The sequence below is a fragment of the Amblyomma maculatum genome, chromosome 8, assembly GCF_055883805.1.
Source record: "Amblyomma maculatum isolate TAMU_Amacu chromosome 8, ASM5588380v1, whole genome shotgun sequence".
Lineage (NCBI taxonomy): Eukaryota > Metazoa > Arthropoda > Arachnida > Ixodida > Ixodidae > Amblyomma > Amblyomma maculatum.
In genome coordinates this window covers 99,348,074-99,366,636 of record NC_139351.1, presented here as the reverse complement: position 1 = coordinate 99,366,636, position 18,563 = coordinate 99,348,074, and the positions used below count along the sequence as shown (strand labels likewise).

General features: G+C 44.4%; 1 protein-coding gene across 2 annotated transcripts in view; it reads left to right on the top strand.

Moving 5' to 3' along the window:
- LOC146181959 (transmembrane protein 8B-like) overlaps positions 1-17,443 on the top strand; it is a 38,741-nt gene extending 21,298 nt beyond the window's left edge. Inside the window, exons 10-13 of one of the 2 annotated variants that reach the window (XM_084576952.1) lie at positions 710-888; positions 1,865-2,125; positions 4,507-4,717; positions 11,354-17,443. In XM_084576952.1, coding sequence (XP_084433078.1) covers positions 710-888; positions 1,865-2,125; positions 4,507-4,717; positions 11,354-11,484 — 782 coding nt within the window. In that variant the 3' untranslated portion in view covers positions 11,485-17,443. Of the gene's footprint in view, positions 1-709; positions 889-1,864; positions 2,126-4,506; positions 4,718-11,350 lie in introns of both variants that reach the window. The other variant, XM_084576951.1, reaches the window with a different exon arrangement.
- The last annotated feature ends 1,120 nt before the right edge of the window (positions 17,444-18,563 follow it).

Sequence of the window (18,563 nt, the reverse complement as noted above, 5' to 3'; positions counted from 1 at the left end):
GAAGTCAAAATGTCCCTGTTGTTTCAGTCACACAGGAATGTGATGACAGTGGCTGAATCAGTATGGACATTTTGACTTCCCAGTCAAACGGAGGCACTCCTTCTTGGTTCCTGGCATATTGCAACTAAACAGGACACTGATAAGAAACAGAATTTAGATCAGGGAATCTAAACTGCCACACATATGAGTTGATAGAAATTTTTGGTTGCAAGAGACCTTGGTCAAGAGACACCTTTTTGGAGTCCCTTGAGTCCCCTGAGTGTCTTACAAGGTTTTACTGTATAGCAGATTCACTGGGACCTGGGTTGGAAAACATTGTACTGGTGACCATGTTCTCAAGCGCCACTTCGTGCAATTCATGTATGAGGGCCAGTGTGCATTATCACCCAGTTTTCAATCGGTACTTGTGGTGTGTGCATGACAATTCTGGGATAATGGCCGACTTTAATTGCTAGAAGCCAAACCAGCAATTTCTGTTTTCAGAAGAATGCTTGTCACACTGCTTTGATGTGCAGAAAAAAACAAATGCAATGGTGCAAATAACCGGTATCATTGCTTCAGGGTAGCGAAGTTTTTTGTAGAGTAGGCCATTAGTATTAGCTCATCCATGATGCATTTATTTTAGGCTTTTTTCCTTCCTTTCCCAACATGATGTCTTGAATTCCATGCCGGCCAGGCTCACTGTGTCAGGCTCACTGTGCCATTGCAGGCTACCGCGGCTGGGGCTGCACAGACAGCAGAGAGGCCCACAATTACTACCACATGCTCACTGAGTTGCTGCTGCTGACACTGAGCAACCTGTTCCTGCTGCCTGCCATTGTTCTGGCCTTCTATCGAGGCCACTACCTCGAGGGCCTGGTGTACCTCACTACCATGTGTGCCTCTACGGTGAGCATGAAGTTAGGCATGGTGGGGAGGAGTGTGCATGAGATTGGGGCTTGGGTCTTTTTGGCTCCGGACTTCTAATTCCCCTCAAGAAATCGTCTTCAGGGCTCAAAATACTGCCCTTGGAGCTTGACGTCCTAGCCCCGCGCTTTCGTCGACTAAAAAAAAAAAGTCAACCCATAACTTCTTGAAAATATATTTTACAATTTCATCATGTACATGTCCTCAGCATTTTTAAAAAAATGCTTTACTTGGATGGAATAAGACACTTTTTTTGTTTTGTTTTGCAGGGGGACAGATAGGGAACATTCAAATAATATCTACAGTTGAAGATTGCTCCCAAAATTTTCTGCAGTCAGTGTCAAAACTTCAAATCCGATTTTTTTCAATTTTTTTTCGTCAACATGACGCCTAGTCTGATACCATTGAATTCACGAAGATTTGAAATGTGGAGCTATGCTATTTTCATATATTTATTTATTTGAATACCTTCAGGGCCCGTGGGATCATTACAGAAGGGAGTGGAATGCATGATATATTAAAATGTCAGCTAATTATATTTAAAAACTATTGGGCATTGGACATAATTTGACATTTTTATATGATAATGCACCTCATTGACAATATGAATAGCATAGCTCCTCATGGCAGGTCTTTGGCTATAGCGATATATATAATATCGAGGGAAAGTGTCTTAACGAACCGTTAGAAATTATCTAATTAGACATCAGTTATGTTTCCATAGTATGAAAACTAATTGAGGTGTAGTAAAACATTATTTTTGAAAACAGCAGGAAGAAATACATACACACACCGAATTTCATTACAATATCTTTAGTAATAAAAAAATTTGTTTTAAGACCAGCGTCTCCCCTTAAATGTTTGGTGTTTTTGCAGAAACGCTTTGGCCAAATAGTTCTGCACTGAAGATATTATTGTCAGTGGTGGTGCCCATGTCTTTTCCCTGGGCACATTGCAGTTGTACCATGCCTGCGATGCGGCCCTGTCCCCAGTGTGCGTGCTGAGGCCCAGCGTGCTGCAGTACTGCGACTTCCTGACCGCGGTGGTCTCTCTCTGGGTCACCCTGCTCTGCCTAGCTGAGGTGTCAGTGCCCCTGCGCACCCTGGTGTCCACCTTCGGCACTCTTTGCATTGCCATGGCAGTGGAGAATGACCGCACCGGTTTTCTCGTCATAGCTTTGCCGGCTGGCTTGGGCCTCACCCTCGTGTTCGGCTCTTGGGTAAGCTGTCCACAGGGTAGTGTTAGCGGGCAGCCATGCTCATAGTGAGTTTTAATGGGAAAGCATTAAAGGCCCCATTCACCGAAAATCCGGCATTGGCGTTGTGAGTGAAAAATCATGAGCATGGCACTGGTGGCCGGTAGCTGGCAGCTGACATAGCCGAACACTAACTGTATGCAGGGTTGCCTGAAATTACGTTTGGCATTTCACATGGGAGGGTGATATCAGAATCCGCCTGCCAGGACCGTTACATTCACTTTACCCCTAGGCATTGCAGCCAGGGGCTTTATATGTGGGCCAGTAGCCTACACTGTTGCGTCATAAACTTTTTATTTGAGTGAATGGGCCTTTTGGGACATTTGTTCTCACTGCGTTATGTATAATGTATACAGTTGACTCTTGACAATCTGAATTGCAAGGGAGCCCCTTGAATACAGTTTGCACTATGTGACTAAAAGGTTAGTTCTAGTAAACCGTACATTTGAATTAAATGAGCTCGGTTCACGGTGTTGGTTGGTACGCCTGTGTAAGGTTTTTTTTTTCAGTCTTCCTCAAATAATATATCACATCGAACTCGTGGAATGTGCTCAAACCAGAGTTTAAACAAGAAGCTGAGCATTTGAAATATAAAGCTGCATTTGTGTGAAGTTACAAGGCATCGTATAGAAAGCAGTCAGGCCAGTGACTGCGACACCAAGATGGAGTGCACAGGAGGAGGTGTATTGGACAGGAGACACACAGATTAAAGAAACTGCCACTGCATAGCGTTTGTGTGATGTTTACTTGGTGATGCAGAAGCGACTGAATCCTTATAAGCGAAGGATGTGTGAAATCTGGTCCTTTATTATTCTGCACGTTAATTATTTGTGCTTATTCACATTTTTGACTCAGGGTGTCTACCAACCAGGAAAATCATGAAAACCAGGAATTCTCAGGGAATCTGGATAGTCTAGGAAAACTCATCGGAAGCTTGCAGAATTTGTGCTTATATCAGAAAAAATAGGTTAGTTTTATTGCAGGGAAACTAAACTCGTGAAAAAAGCAGACTGGTATTGCACGAGTTGTGCAGTATGGCTTTACGCATCCACTCCTTAGCGACCGTCGGCCTCACACTTTGTGCTGTCGAGTGTACCACCCAGAAAGGCGAAAAAGAAAAGCTGCGAATTTTGAAGCATGTTGAAAATGGACACTTCCCCGGCTCTCTGGCCGGCGGCAGAGCACATGCTTTCTACAGATCGCACATGGGCTGTTTGACGGCCACTGCCTCCGCTTGTTTTCTTGTTTTTTTCCCACCAGACTGCTCCAGCAAGGCAGCAGAAGATGTTGCAAGAATTTGCGACGCTTTCGATGTATAGTTTACTATAGGTTCCGAATTCCAATAGAGTCGGAAATATTGGTCGTGAAAATGCACACGTAGCTATGGATGAAGTCCGAAAATCAGTCGGCTACTGTATTTGAAAATGTTTGATTTGATTTGCGGTTGGTTGTAGCATATTTTTTTAAGATAGTCGATTTGTTATGATTTAATAATGTCGTCTTTCTGTTTTGCTCTTAATTGCAATAAATGCTACTCCTTACCATTCAAAATGGATCATGTTGTTTTTATTTTGTAACATTTTTTACTAGAGAGTGATAGCATCAGGTTACATTGTGTCAGCTCGTTGTTGCATAAAACAAAGTACTGTGTCACTCGGGGAATGCTACAAATACACTACTGGAAAACTTGGAAAACTCAGGAAATTTGAAAACATCTTGGCACCCTGTTATTCAATGCTGCTTTTGGACTGTTATGTTGTGAACAAAATGGAAATATCATGATAAAATGGTCTGCCGCTTAACAGTAAGCATCATTTCACTAGGTGTCATTCACTAGTCATCCGTTTTAGTCTGATATGAACGTGTAGGCCACTGCAAAAATCAAGAATCAGTTATTAGGTATCGATTGAGCCACTTGGGGGAATTCATTGTAAAGAAGCTGTTATTAATACCATTATATTTTTGAATTGCTTCGTCGTCTTGATAGTTTCAGTATTGGATATTATCCCAGATATATTTTTTAAATGCTTGCAGAAAATTATATCTAGCTTATTTTTACTTGTGTAGCACTGTGTCAGTTAACGACCAGTCCACATTTTAAAAAATTTTGCTCGAGTTTAACATTCACAAGGAAGTGCAGAGGGCTTATACTTCTTCTGCATTCACATAACAGAGAAATCATGTTAACCATTTCTCATGGATGGAACAGTACAACAAAGTAGAACAGCTGGACAGATCTGATTGACACTGCTCAATCTTAATAACTTTAAAAAAAATTTATGCTGTGACCACGATTTGCTGTATGCCTAACTAGCCCTTTATAGAAGCTTCCCTTTTGTCTGCAGGTGAGGCAGTGTGCCTCGCGGAGGAGCTGCTTTCCTCAGCCACGCTTTTGGCTGACAAGCCTGGCCCCTGGTGCTGCTCTGGGCATTGTGGGCATTGCCCTGTACACAGGGTTCGAGACGCATCGCAACTATGCCTACGTGCACAGCGTGTGGCACGCGCTCGTGGGCCTCTCCCTCTTCATGGTGCTGCCCCCAAAAAGGAAATGCCAGTGTGAGTGGCTGAGTCAAGACTACAGCAAAAGCTTGGTGATATGTTTTCTAAAAAATGCAGGGAAAAATACATATCCGGGAAAATGGATGATCTGAACTGCCTGATTTTGAAACAAAAAATTCATCTGCTGAATGAGCCACAAAGGCATTTAGAATTGAGAATGCACAGCTCCTTTCTTAGCTCTCACTGAATTCAATCCATATTTGCGTTGTCATAAACAAGGAAGGGATTCAGTAACAAATTCGGTTCGTAGAAGGTGAGGATGAGCCAGGATTGCTTCCTTAGTTCTTGCTAGATGCTTCGCCCCCTTACACCGGTGACTTGTGAGAAGCCATTGCAGTGGCTTTTTTGCTCATACTGCATCCCCGAGACCCGGCCTGCTCATACGCAAGCGAATAGTTGTAGTTATCAGATCGTTCCTTCCTGCACCCGGCATTGCAAAGAAACCATCGCGTTTCTCTTCATGAAGCTATGTTTCTATTTGGTTTGCTGGCTTTCTTTGATGCTTCGCCCCTTTGCACCAAAGCACTGCAGGAAAGCAACTGTGGTGAGCGAGCGTCGCAGATCAATTTTTTATGTCGCGAGCGCTCGTTAACAGATGTCCGATTGATCACAAAATGTATTCTACGACGAAAATTTGTTGAATTTTCTAATGTAATAACTGGGAAATCGTGTTATCCAGGAACATATTAATTGGGAAAAAAATAGTGTAACGAAGTGTGCGATGTTTTTACTGCCTTTGATTTTGAGAAATGAAATGGGAAATCGTATGAACCAGGAACGTATCAATGAGATTCTACTGTACTCTTTGCAGAAAGGCGATAAGTAACAAAGCTTCTTGACTACATGGGGCAGCTTGGTGCATGGGCACACCCCTTGTAATAATAATTGGTTCACGGGAAGGGAAAGGCGCAGTACTATCTGTCACACTTGTTTCTTTGGACACCTGAACCGCGCCTTAAGGGAAGGGAGGAAGGTGGGAGGGAAAGTGGATAGAGAGAAAGAGGAGCTGTAGTGGAGGGCTACGGAGTAATTTTGACCACCTGGGGATCTTTAACGTGCGCTGACATCGCACAGCACACAGATGCCTCTTCATTTCGCCTCCATCGAAATGCAGCCGCTACGGTTGGGATCGAACCAGGGCACTGCGGCACAGTAGTCGGGCGTCTTACCAGTGCACCACCCCGCTTGTAACATTTGGTGGCGCTAGCACTGGCTACACTGTGCACTCATGAACTTAATTTTTAGTCATGCCATTCTCATTTCAAGCTCCGTGAAACCTCATTTATCCATTTATAAGCACCAAATATAGTATTTGTGCTGATTGTTATGCTTGTTCCTAGTTCCAGAGGTTGGCTTTTTATTTGTAAGAGGATTTATTTTACTTAGCTTTAAGGGGGAACGCGACCTTTGAAAACCGAAAAATCGCGAAACAGTCAATTTTTGGAAGGTTATATATTCCGGTAGTATGTCTTATAGACTACCATTTCTGTAATTATCAATGCCTAACTCGCCGTAGAAATACTCAAAATTAATTATTTAACAAGCTGCGGCAGCAGCGAGCAAGCGCCGAAAATTCTCAAACTTCGCGCACGCACCATTCCTCTCCCGCCGAACTGAGCACCGCCATCTTGGTCTTGTTTTGTTTGTGAATTCTTGCGCTTTCTTCTGCCACCCTCGGCGACGGCGGTGGCGGCGCGGTCGAGGCGTGGCTTGCTTCCGATTGGGAGCCTCGTGGCAGCTTTCAAGTTTCCCGCGCTCGAATTCAAGGCTGCGATTGGGCAAAGCGCGCGCTCCGCGAGAACGCGGGGGATCGGCCGACTACTATTGGCTGCTGCGGCCGCTGACGCGTCGGTCTCCGCCGGCTACCTCCCCGCGTCGTCTGCTACGGCTATTTGCTTGCTGTCGTTCTTGGCTGTCTTTGTACTTCGTACGTTCTGTTCGCCTTTCGCCATTTTTGCGATCGCCGGATTTACGATCTCTCATCGTGCCCTCTGAACGGTTTCGTGCAACTTGTTAAACGTTGCGTGGTCGCTCACAATGCCTCGAGGTGCGACACGCATTCAGTGCAGACTTGGCTAGCTTTTTTTTATATATATATAAAAATATATATATAAAATATATATTTTATATATATATATATATATATATATATATATATATATATATATATATATATATATATATATATATTTCGTTTCGGCGCTTACGCCGCGGAAGATAATCCGGGAAGTCACTTGTCGCGTTTGGGCCGCTCCTCGTTCCTCCGGCGAGATGCCGCGATAGATAAACCGGGGAACCGCTTGCTGCGTCTGCGCCGCCTATCATGCTAGGGCGAAATGCCACGGGGGAATCGGGAATGCCGATTGTCGCGGCTTGCAGAGCACAGGATCGACGGATCTCAGCATGTGGAAAGTGATCCGCGGCACCAAGGCGTTCGCTGTAGCCGATCGGCTAGTCGCACAGATGTTCGCTGTAGCCGAGATCGACGGAGCGCCATAGCCCTAATGTATATTTTGACGGTCGCACCAAACTTGTTCGTTATAATTACGAGTGTTCGTCTTAAGTGGGGCCGTTATAAGTGGGCTCGACTGTACCTGAATAAATTTTTGAGGGCAAGGCAAGCCCATGTATTCAAAATATTACAGTCAAACCCGGTTATAACGAACTGCGTAATTCAACGCAATTTGTTCGCTATATAAAGTATTTCGCTATAACCAAACCCGTTTATAACGAACTTCAGTACCAAATTCGTTATACACGATGTCCAGACAGCGCAGCGAAAACGCACTAACTAAAGAAAAACCGTGCCGCTCACCATGAATCTACAAAGGAAATTTATTGCAGATAAATGCTCACTTATTTGCAGTAGGCAGTGATCTTCGCCTGAACACTGCATTTAACTCCATCAGCGAGAATCGCACTTTCCACACGCGACATCATTTCCACAAACTCCAGTCCGCTTCCCTGTATTCCGGAGCAGTATCGGCGCAGCAGATAGGTAGCAGCGAGGGCTTCGTGCAACGTCGGGCGAGGGCGATCGTCCTCCGGCGGCGGCTCCTCGGTCTCCTCGTTCGCACCAGATGCCAGCATGTCGGCAACAATTTCCGAGTCCAACGGGCTCGCTGTCACGGCTACGTTGTCGTCAACAGTGAGAAAATCCTCCAGGGCAACTTCTTCGGGCACAGCGTCCAGAACATCAGCGAGTTCTTCCCACAGCGTGGCAACATCGCTGTCATCTTGCACAGTGTGCGCTTCACTAGCAGCTTCTGCATCCTCTCGACATAGTCCAGCATGGTGGAAGCAGTTGCGGATTGTGGATTGCGTCACGTCTTGCCAGGCACGGTTAATCATTTCTATTGCGGCCAGCAAATTAATCTTGAGCTCGTCGTTAACCCGCAATTTCACCAACAGCCGCTCAACGACGCGTTTCCTGTAGCCCAGCTTGAAAGCGCGGATGATCCCCTGATCGAGGGGCTGCAAAACCGCTGTTGCGTTCAGTGGCAGGAAACAAAGCTCGATGTTCTTGAGCGTGACGCCGCAGTGGTGCGCAGAACAGTTATCGAGGAGGAGGCAAATCTTTCGCCCGCTCGTTGCAAGTTCCTCGTCCCAGCCACGCAGCCACGCTTCGAACAACGTTCTGGTCATCCAGGCCTTAGAATTTGAGTTGTATGTGACTGGGAGTGAAGTGCATCCTCGCAGGCACATAGGAGACTTGAACTTGCCTATGACAAGCGGCCGCAGCTTTGATGAACCGTCCATGTTTGTCGGGAGAAGAACGGTGACTCGGGCCTTATTCAATTTGCCGCCATGGCACTTCTCATTCTTTAGCGCCAAGGTTCTGCTCGGCAGCAGTTGCCAAAACAAGGCAGTCTCGCCGGTGTTAAAAATATTGCACTGTTCGTATCTCTCCGTGACAGCACTCCACACGTCTTGCACCCACTTTTCAGCACTCTCAGCGTCCACTGCTTGGCTTTCACCTGCAACCACCTTCCCGGTGATGGAGTAGCGGTCTTTAAATCGTTGGAGCCAACCACTGCCCGCTGTAAACCCCTCGACGTCCAGGACGAAGGCAAAATCTTTTGCGTTCTGTTGTAGCATGGGGCCAGAGACCGGCAGATTTCGCGCGCGAACGTCCAAAAACCATTGGTACAGCGCTTTCTCTACTTGATCGTAAGCCGGCTTGCGGTGGCGAAAGCCGTCACCATTTGGTCGTTCCTGTGCATTGCCTCTGATGGCCGACTGGTTTTTCAAAATGGTGCTTAACGTGCTCCGCGGAATCTTGAAATGCGCGGCAACGTCAGACTTTTTTTCGCCGCGGCCAACGCGGCGAATTATCTCCAGCTTGTCGGAAAGCGGTAGGGCATGCCGCTGCTTCGTCGTCATCTTGCAGGATGTAGCGCCGGAATGCAAGCCAGCAGCAACGTAGGCACGTCCGGAATCGTGAGGATAGCAGCAGCACGACTTGCAAACGCGAACAAAGAAAGCTCCGAGGATGCGGGAAAGTTCGCCACTGACGCGTTCGTTGTTCGGAGGCTGCCTTCCCTTCGCCCAAACTTGAAACCAGTTCTGGCCGGTGTTGCTTCTTTCTCGAAGCGCAATAGGTCCGGAGCTGCTCGAACGTCTTTGATCACATGGTAGGCAACTGCCGAATAGGAGCGCTGCAAAGAGAGGCTGGCCGATGGCGCGGATTTTAAAGGCTACTCACGCTACTCCGGGCGACGGCCGCGCATGCGTACAGGAGGGTCCCTCGTGGAAGCTGCTGTAGAGAGCCCCTCCTGCGTTTTACGGAAGCGTGGCATCGGCGCAGAAGCAGCAGAAGCACCCTAGCGGGCGCGTGATGACGTATGCGCTGTGTGAGACCTTGGGGAACGGAGCCGTCGCCAATCCCCCTCCCATCTGACAAGGGCATGCGCTAGAAGTATTGCGGCCCGGCAGCGTGGGCTGCCCGGAGAGAACTCGGAGCCGGCACAAAGGCCCGCCCGTTGGCGGGCGTTTGGCGACCGATCGCGCGCGCTGAGTTCGCTATATCCGATGTGTAGTTCGTTATAAAAAATACATTTTATATGCATAATGCTAGCGGAAATTCGAGTGTTCAATATAAAACATAATTCGCTCTATCCGAGTTCGTTATATTCGAGTTTGACTGTATGTCTGGAATTTGTCATAATTAATTTGGTTAATCAACATAGGTCTAATTGATAACAAAAAATCCAGTTCTATGCTATTTTTCAGCAAGAAAACTTAGAAAAAGGGCTTTGTCTTGCCTTGAGGAACCTATCTAGGAATCAGCATGACAAATTGCACAATGCCAGTGCCTTTTGCAATTTCTCCAGGCTTGATATAAAGGACCTATTCGAACCAGTTTGATATGCTTCTGTAACTTGAGAACTAGCGTGCACAATTCTATGAAACTTGGTGGTTTTTCATTTGTTAATGTCATGAGCCTGTCTTGAAATTTTCATCATGATAACTTGAGTAACAAAAAAGTTATTGTTCTCTCAACCTTTGAGAGCCGTTTTCTCAGAATCAATTTTTTGCACGGTGTGGCTGCTAGGGAAAGTCATAGCTCAAGAACCGCTTATTGGATTTTCACGAGTTTTTTTTTGTTGCATACCTAAGTAAATTTCTGAGGGCAAGACAATTAGTTTTTTTTTTCAAAATATTTCATGTGTAATTAGGGGCAGTCAATTAAAATATCGTTAAGTCAGGTGTAAATTTTAACACTAAATTTGGGGCTGTACTAAAATTTTTCAGAAAGGAAATTTGGAAAAAGGGAATTGCCTTGCCCTGGGGAAACTATCCAGGAATGACCATAACAAATTTCACACTGCTAGCACATTTCGCAAATTCTCCAGCCCCGCCCCTAGGGACCTATGTAAACTATCTTGATATACTCCTCTAACTTGAGAACCGATGAGCCCAGCTCCATGAAACTTGCTAGTTCTTCAAATGTGTGTACTATGAGCATACCCTGAAAATTTCATTCGAGTACCTCAAGAAATAAAAAAGTTGGTGTTCAAGGGTAGCTTCCCCCTTTAAGAATGCAGTAGGCACCACAGTTACAGAAGGTAGCAGGAATGCAGAGTAGCTCAAGTGTGGACTTGCCTCTCAGTCTTTTCGTTACCACATTCACATCTGGCACGAGTTTTTATGTTTGGCTGCACCTCAAAGTTTTAAAATAGCTGGCCCACTCAATGGGTTTATTGGCATATTTGCACCTGGCATATGATTTTGTTGCTCATGGCTTTATGTGGTCATGAGTGGGAGGGACTCCATGCCAGGCTGCTGCTTGCCAGAGCGCATTTTGCCTTGCCAAGCACATCTAAGCCAGCCAGAACTGTAATATCTGGTCTGTGCTTCCACATTTTTGCAAGTTGTGTACAATTAGCCTAATTACTGTGAGAGAGAGAGTTGTCGTAATCCTGTGATGTGTGACACAGCCTGATTGCAATTTTTTTTCTTCCCCCTACCTTCCCTAACCATGGCCTCTTTCTTTGGCTTCCTAATAATAACCCCGTGCCTGCGGACTGTGTGGCACATTTAAATCTTGCCTCTTTCTGTTCCTTACCCTGCTTCCTTGGCCCCCTTCCCTACCTACCTCCCTGTGGTCTGGCTTCTTCAAAACTACAGCAGCAGCTAACGAGAAGAAGGAATCAGTGAACACATGCAGCTATGTCAGAGTGGAGGAGCTGAGCGACATGATGCCCACACCTGAACTGCCGTCATCGCACGCTCCTTTGGTGATAGGAGGAGAGGGCACGTGATCCACACCTGGAGTGTTTTTGTGCACTGCATTTGCCTTTTTTTAGGGCTACCGTTTTGCTGCCTGTCATTGAGGTGCCATTGGTCATCATCACTGCTGGCTGGAACAGAATTGTGAGGGAGGGGCAGGGCCTCAAGGTGGTTGCAGATGGTGACTGGTACTGTAAGGTGCCTTTTAGTTGGAACTTGAGTGGACAGAGCTATAGATGCTCAGTAGTATGTGTGATCAAGAGAGGCTTTGTTTATTGCTTTTTTGTTGCTCAAGTGCATTACTGTGTAAGGCTAATTGACCCAGTAGTGCATACATGAGATTTTTTACGTGCAGTGAAACCTCATTGATTTCAAGGGGCTATGAAAAATGACTCAACTATATGAATGTTGAGTTACTAATTAGACCCCAATAAGCTGCTGTAATGTCGCATTATTAACTTGGTGGAAGCCTGGGTGACGAGCATCATTTTGTGAAATGAGTGCCACGCGGCAATGACAGTTTTTCTGGTCTTTGTCAAGCGCCTTGCTGTAGGCATGCTGTTGGGAATGTTGAAGCAAAACTGCTGCAGAATGGTGTAAAAAGTCCTTGCAGCATCCTTCACTTTGTGACACGTTATCACTAGAGCCTCCTTGCAAGTAGATAAATGTGAGACTTTTGACAGAAATCAAGTTTCACCACCACCTCCACCATTGCCTATGAGTAGGTTCCAGCATGCAAATTGCAAAGCTGCATGTGACAAGCATGCAGTGTCAGTGCACTAGAATAACTGAAGAACAATGCAAGTCGGAGTGGGAGTTTTTGCTACAACAGTCAAGTGCACTTCAGAACAAGAATTAAAACAAGACTTGTGACGCATCATTACCTCGCTGGCCAAAGTGTGGCTGATAGCTGCCGCCAGGTCAGTCTAGCGTGAAGCTTGGAATGCCTGAACAGTGTGGCTGGACTAGTATTTTCGGCAATGTGACCTCGCGATTGTCATCACACCTGCTGTTCTGCACATAGTATCAGATGTGCGTGCCAGTTACACGATATGGAAAGGGCCAAAGCATAGCTCGATTGAAATGGGAGATTTTTTTATTGTAACTGGTTCCAAATATGTTTTGGCTAACTTCATCCACTCTTTTTTTGTTAAGATGCACTAATAAATTATTGAGGCTTGAGGAGGGCTGTTGTGGGTGACCGCTTGCTGTGCCAGTCATTCTTCAACCGGAATTTCCATTCTAATGAACTAGTTCAACGTAAGCAGTGGCTGAATTAGCAAGCATGAACTGAAACCACACCAGAAGTCTAAAATTGACTTGAGTTTTGAAATGAGGTGTTACTCTGGTTTTTATTTTACTAGCTACAGTCAATCAATGCCATTAGTGCTTTTTTGAGAAATGGTTAGGCGACATGGAATTTAAAATTCGTGCTCCCCTGGCTTGTTCTTGATGCTGGCATGAGTAGTGTTACGTTCTTCTGGGCCACATTTTCCAAAAAGTTTTTCTCATCCTCATTAGACTTAACATCTGATCACACCTTTGTTTTGTTTCTTTAACTACCATGGTTAGCTGCTTAATATTGTTCTTATTAGGCCACCTGCCTGCCACATGACCATGCCACATGATTTTTCCTGCGGGAATCTACCTGGGCAGTGGATCATGATTTCTGTTTGGCAGCATCTCTTTGAACTGATCTTTCTTAAGTTGGCAGTTATGCAAAGTGTTCTGGGAGATGAGCACTTGCTGTCGTTTTATAATCACTTCTCATTCCCATTTATTCATTATCATCCTATCAAGTGTCCAATGGAGATCAGTACTCTTACAGTGTTTTTAGAGCTTCGCACCCGGCACTTCCCTATTAGGCTGCTAAGTATGCTCTAAATTGCTAATTTAAATGCCTCGTGTAGTAAGACCGGCACCATAAAAGGCACAAGGTTGGTCCGAGACACCTGGTTCTTAAGCAACCGGGTGCCGTTAGCTTAAGACTGCTTCATAGCCACTTTCGGCAGGCTGACACTGTTAGCATCAATAACAATAAATGAGGAGTCCTTAGAGTCTGTAGCATGATAACATTTTTATGTAATAAATTATGAGCATAGACCCTCTTACAATACCTTTCTTTTTTTTGATGTCCAAGCTTGTTTGTTTGATCCATGAGTTACAATGAGCCCTGTCTATAACATTGGTTTTCAAATGGGAACTCATGTTCGTTGATCAAATGTAATGCTTTGTTTTGTATAATTAAGGTATGGTAATTATATATAGCTGCAGGAGAGTTTTACATGCCCCAGAGAAGTTCTATCTAGGAGGATTTATTTGTGGCTGAATTTAAGTAGATTTTAGCATTCAGTTAGTGGACTGTGGCCGTATAGCTCTGTCACATTGCATGCATACTGAGAGCCTCATCACTCATATGTGCAGCAGTACATTTTGTTCTTCTGAGTACACTCGCTTGACATCTCGTGAACGAATTTGTGATTGAAAGATTTTTTTTTTTGTAATGTCCAGTGCCATCTGCAAAATGGAATGAATGTTATGTGATGCTCGCTTGTTTAAAGCCATGGTGTTATGTTGTAGTTTAGTAGATGTCATGCTGATTCCCAAAAGATGGTGATGTATTTGGTGAAAATGGTGAAGAGGGTGACATCGTTTTAGTGATATTTTATGCCAACGTCATTGTGTAGTTTATTGTACTTGCCAGAGTTATGCGGGTCTTGTAGCAATTGTTGATGTAATTTGGAGCTTTCAGAAGTGTTTATTGAAGCCATTACCAGGATTTATATACCGGTCTGTACTATGTAGGCTATGCTTCTCGGTTAGGGCAGGGGAATGCATTCTAAGGATAGGAGAACATACCAGGAGATAGCAGAAAGCCAGGTAAATTGATCCGTTGAGGGAATTCGCTGATGTAGTGTAGCCGCAGCCGGCGCATGAGAGCGGACATGGCTGAGCTGTTAGTGGCGATGATAGCTCCCACACCGAGCCATTTTCAAGCAGGCGTGCTATGTAATGCAATGCCAAGCCTGCATAGCAGATATAGCACAAGCAGTTGCAAAGACCTCATGCTCAACTTACTTTATGTGTAAAGCTGGCTTGCCTTTTCCTTTGCAACTTCAGGCTGCCAAGCTGTAAAGGATAAACTTAGCATCCTCTGTGCTCTGGGATGATGCTTTCTTTTTTTTTTTTTTAGATTATGTTCATTATAATGCCACAAATTTTGTACTTCCTCATACCACCTCATGCTTCTGACTTATTGGTAGGACTAACAAACCCATTAGTAACTCATTCTTGTCATGATTCTGGCCAGCATATGCCATATATTTAAGGCGAAAGCCTTCATGGGCTGCGGAAGTGTCCCCAGGAAGTGTTTGCATGGACTGACAGGCAAGAAAAAAAAAAAAATTTGTCTCGGGGGACTGAACCAGTAACCCTCAGATTCCCAGCCCAGTACACAGACCACTAGGCCTCGCCAGGCTCATGAGAAACCGATCATAATTCTCCTTGCCTAGTGTGAGTATAATAGTAGCGATTGGCTACATTAATGCAGTCAGTGACAATGATGATAGTACTAGGGATAGTGATGATGATAGAAATGACGATGATGCAGTTAATGAGGACATCCTATGAAGGGGCTTTCGCCGTTTCACAGACTTAAGTGCATTTGTCTGTTTGCCAATGGTCTTTGCAATAGATTGATGTTTTGTGTTCGTTGTACTGTTGGCATTAAACGTATATAGGGTGGAGTGAGTGTGACTGAATATTTTAGGTGTACTGCCCAGCAAACCATCCACAATAAAACCCTGTGGACATATTTATTAAAAAATGCGGGAAAGAAACATATTATTTGAAAAAGCATATAACCCAAACTGTGTAATTTTGAATATTAACTGTTGAATTAGGTGCAGAGAAATTTATTGACGCTTGAACTGAAAAAAATGTAGGCTGTTATTTCCTTGCTTAAGATATGAAAAGTCCCTGTTTTATTTTTCACAGAGTTCAGTCCGCTTTTGTGTTGTCCTTAGTGTGGAAGAGATTTAGCAGCACATCCGGCACCTTCACAGCAGTGGTGAGCTGAAATCACCTCCTCGTCATTTGCGGATGCTTCGCCCTCTTACCAGTGCACCGCAGAGAAGTCTTTGCAATGGGTGGCTCTCGCCACATTTTTGCTCTTCACGATGCTTTCCCCAGATCTGGCCTGCTCTTATGTGAAGGCATAGTTCCCAAATGCTTTGCCTCCTTCTGCTTAAGTCATTACAAAGAAATTGCTGCGTCTCTTGGCGCCGTGTCTGTGAAAACGTCCTATGCACGCTAGCTTCGCCCCCTTGCACCGAGGTACTGTAGAGAAGCCACCCTAGTCGGAGAGGGTCGCTGCCTTCTAAGAACTCCTTTCATGTGCTCCTGGGCCCAGTCTGTCCTTGCGTTGGAACATGCAGTTGGTCACTAAGCATATTATACGAGCACAATTTGTTGAAAATTTGAATGTAGTGGCCAGGAGAAAAACCAACTCTATGGGGGATATTTGCCGCCTGCTATTTTGACCATAGGAACGTATCGAGTTTGAAAATATGAGCTGTTGGTTTTTCATGATGGACGAAAAGCAGCACAACAGCGCACGGCCTAAGAAAAGAGCAGGGCCCGTATTCCGAGTTTCTGTCGTTATTGAAAGTGTCGCCATCTTCCTGACCTCGAGTCGTCTGATTGGTGGAAACGCCGGAACCGGATGTGGTGGCAATCAAACTGACATCCGGTTTCGTTGCTTCCACCAGTCAGATGACTTGAGGTCAGAGAGGTAGCGACACTTTCCATAACGACGCAGACTCACAATACGGACCCAGAGAAAAAAGTAGAAATGGACACAACACCAGCCCTATTTCTACTCTTCTCTCTTGAGGCCGTGGGCCATGCGCCGCTTCTTTTCCAGTATTAACGAAGTTCTGTACTGTACCTGTTGTTGAGATTGTGCCAGTCACATCTATTTCGTGTCCATAGCAGTGTTTTCGTGACAGTAAACACGTTTTATTGGGCGAGTTCGTGCATGCTACTGACAAAATCCAACAGCACAAACTTGAGATGCACACACATGCGACCGGGTATCAGTAGATGTGGTGGTTACTGTGTTTTCAGTGCCTGCCCTGTCTACTGTGTATCGTGTATTAATTTGCGCTGTTAGATTTTATATTTGTGTGGTAGACTGCTGTGGTGTGGCTTCTCTCTTTATGTTTAATGGGTTACAAGGCACACACTGCGATGTATGCAATTGCATTCATTTGCAAAGCTGTGTGGGTAAGACCTGGTTTTCTCTTGTTGTAGTGCATTGCATTCTTACTTGTGGAGACTTGCAGCTACGCAAGTAGTCTGAAATCATCAGGCGTATAGTAAGTGTCGTGCCTACTTGTAACAGTTCCAAAAAGGAGTATTATGTGTTTTGTGCTAAATTTGCAGAAGAGGTTTGTGTGGAATATGTAACACAGCTACCTCTACAAGTACAGAATGGATGTCCTGGTCACATTGTCTACAAGTGAACCAGCAATGTTATTCAGAAATTGCCCTTGTAGCCTGTTTGCTTTTGCTACTGGCAGTACTTTACAGTGGGGCTGCATGTTGTTATTGCTGCAGAATTTCTACTTTGTTTACCTAAGTAATATGCGCTGCAATAATGTGAGTTTTTTTTTTTTAATTCCAACGTTGACTCTTGCCAACACAATTTACAAGCCGGCAGTTTGGTTAATGCTGCCCTGTGTGTTGTGTTCTTTGTTGTGATAACTGGGGTCAAGGCACAATATGGAATTTTAATGCTGATAGGAGAATTTTTATATGTTTTAGTTCTACACTTTTTGCTATTTATTATTGCTGCTTTGGATTGTATAATGCAAGACCCCTTTATAAAACCTGTTTTTTTTTCTTTTTGACTCGAGTCTCTGCCTGTATTACATGGTTTAAATTGTGACTAGAAGCAACAAGAAGGTGCCACTTCTCAGTTTCACAGGAATGAAATACCAACCTCTATTAGGCAGCATAAGATGTTTACGCTGGGTAGAGCTTTTGGATTCATATACCTGGTCAAAAAGATAATTTTACTGCTCTAAAACACATTTTGGTTGCCCTGAAAGGTGTGCCAAAGTGATTTGATCTGATCACATGATCTAGTACTTTGTAACAGATGTTGGCTTTCTGCTAGTCATCACTCACAACTACTTACCTTAGTTTTTGTCTCAATGTTGAAGAAGTGCAGCTGTTGAAGAAGGGCAGCTGTATATCTTCGTAGTCAGGGTCTTCATGGTTCCCATCCGGACAAAGACTGGGACTGAAGCTATCTGTGTCCTTAGATTTTTTTCTTTCATTGGCATAGTAGAATATTCAATTGGTCTAGTTAGTATAGGCCCATGGTTGAAAAAAACAGTGCACAAAATACTATAGAAAGATACTTCTGATCCCTAGCCTTTTGTACGCTGTTTTTTTTTTTCAACCATGTTCCTTACATTTCTGTGGAAGTGTATGTCCATTTTATTATGCCTTTACAACGTTTAACCCAGAGCGTATTTGTAAGGCCCATCATCTTTCAGTAAAACTTTGGTTTACCCAATGGTTGCGCCCTGAACAGCTTTCTTAAAAACTCTGGTAATCCCGATTTCTGATGATGGTGACTAATATTTCTGGCACAAAAGCAGCTTTAACAAGAGTTATTATCAGGCTGTTCGGTGATTGTCTGCAGAAGCCATGGAAATTTGCACTAAAACGTACGACACACAAAAGGCCGACACAGAACATGATGAGCATAAACTATCAACTGTAATTCTTTAGTTGGTAGTCTGGACCTATCCCATTTATTTTTTTAGCACATTTTCTTATGACTTCTGCACAAAAGCAGTTTTTAGCCAAATGTTGGTGTAACACAAGGTGAGGTCACAGACCCATTTCTCAATCATTTCACCTCGGATAAGCCAAGCATCAGTCCAAGGGAAAGCTTGCACCCAACTCTATCACCGGTGGGTTGCTGATTGCACTGAGAATTGAACCTCCTCCACTGCTGTGCATAAAGAAAAAAAAAAAGTTTCTTCCCAAAAATGCATCCTTTAAAGAATGTGTTCTTTAATGCAAAAGGCTGAAG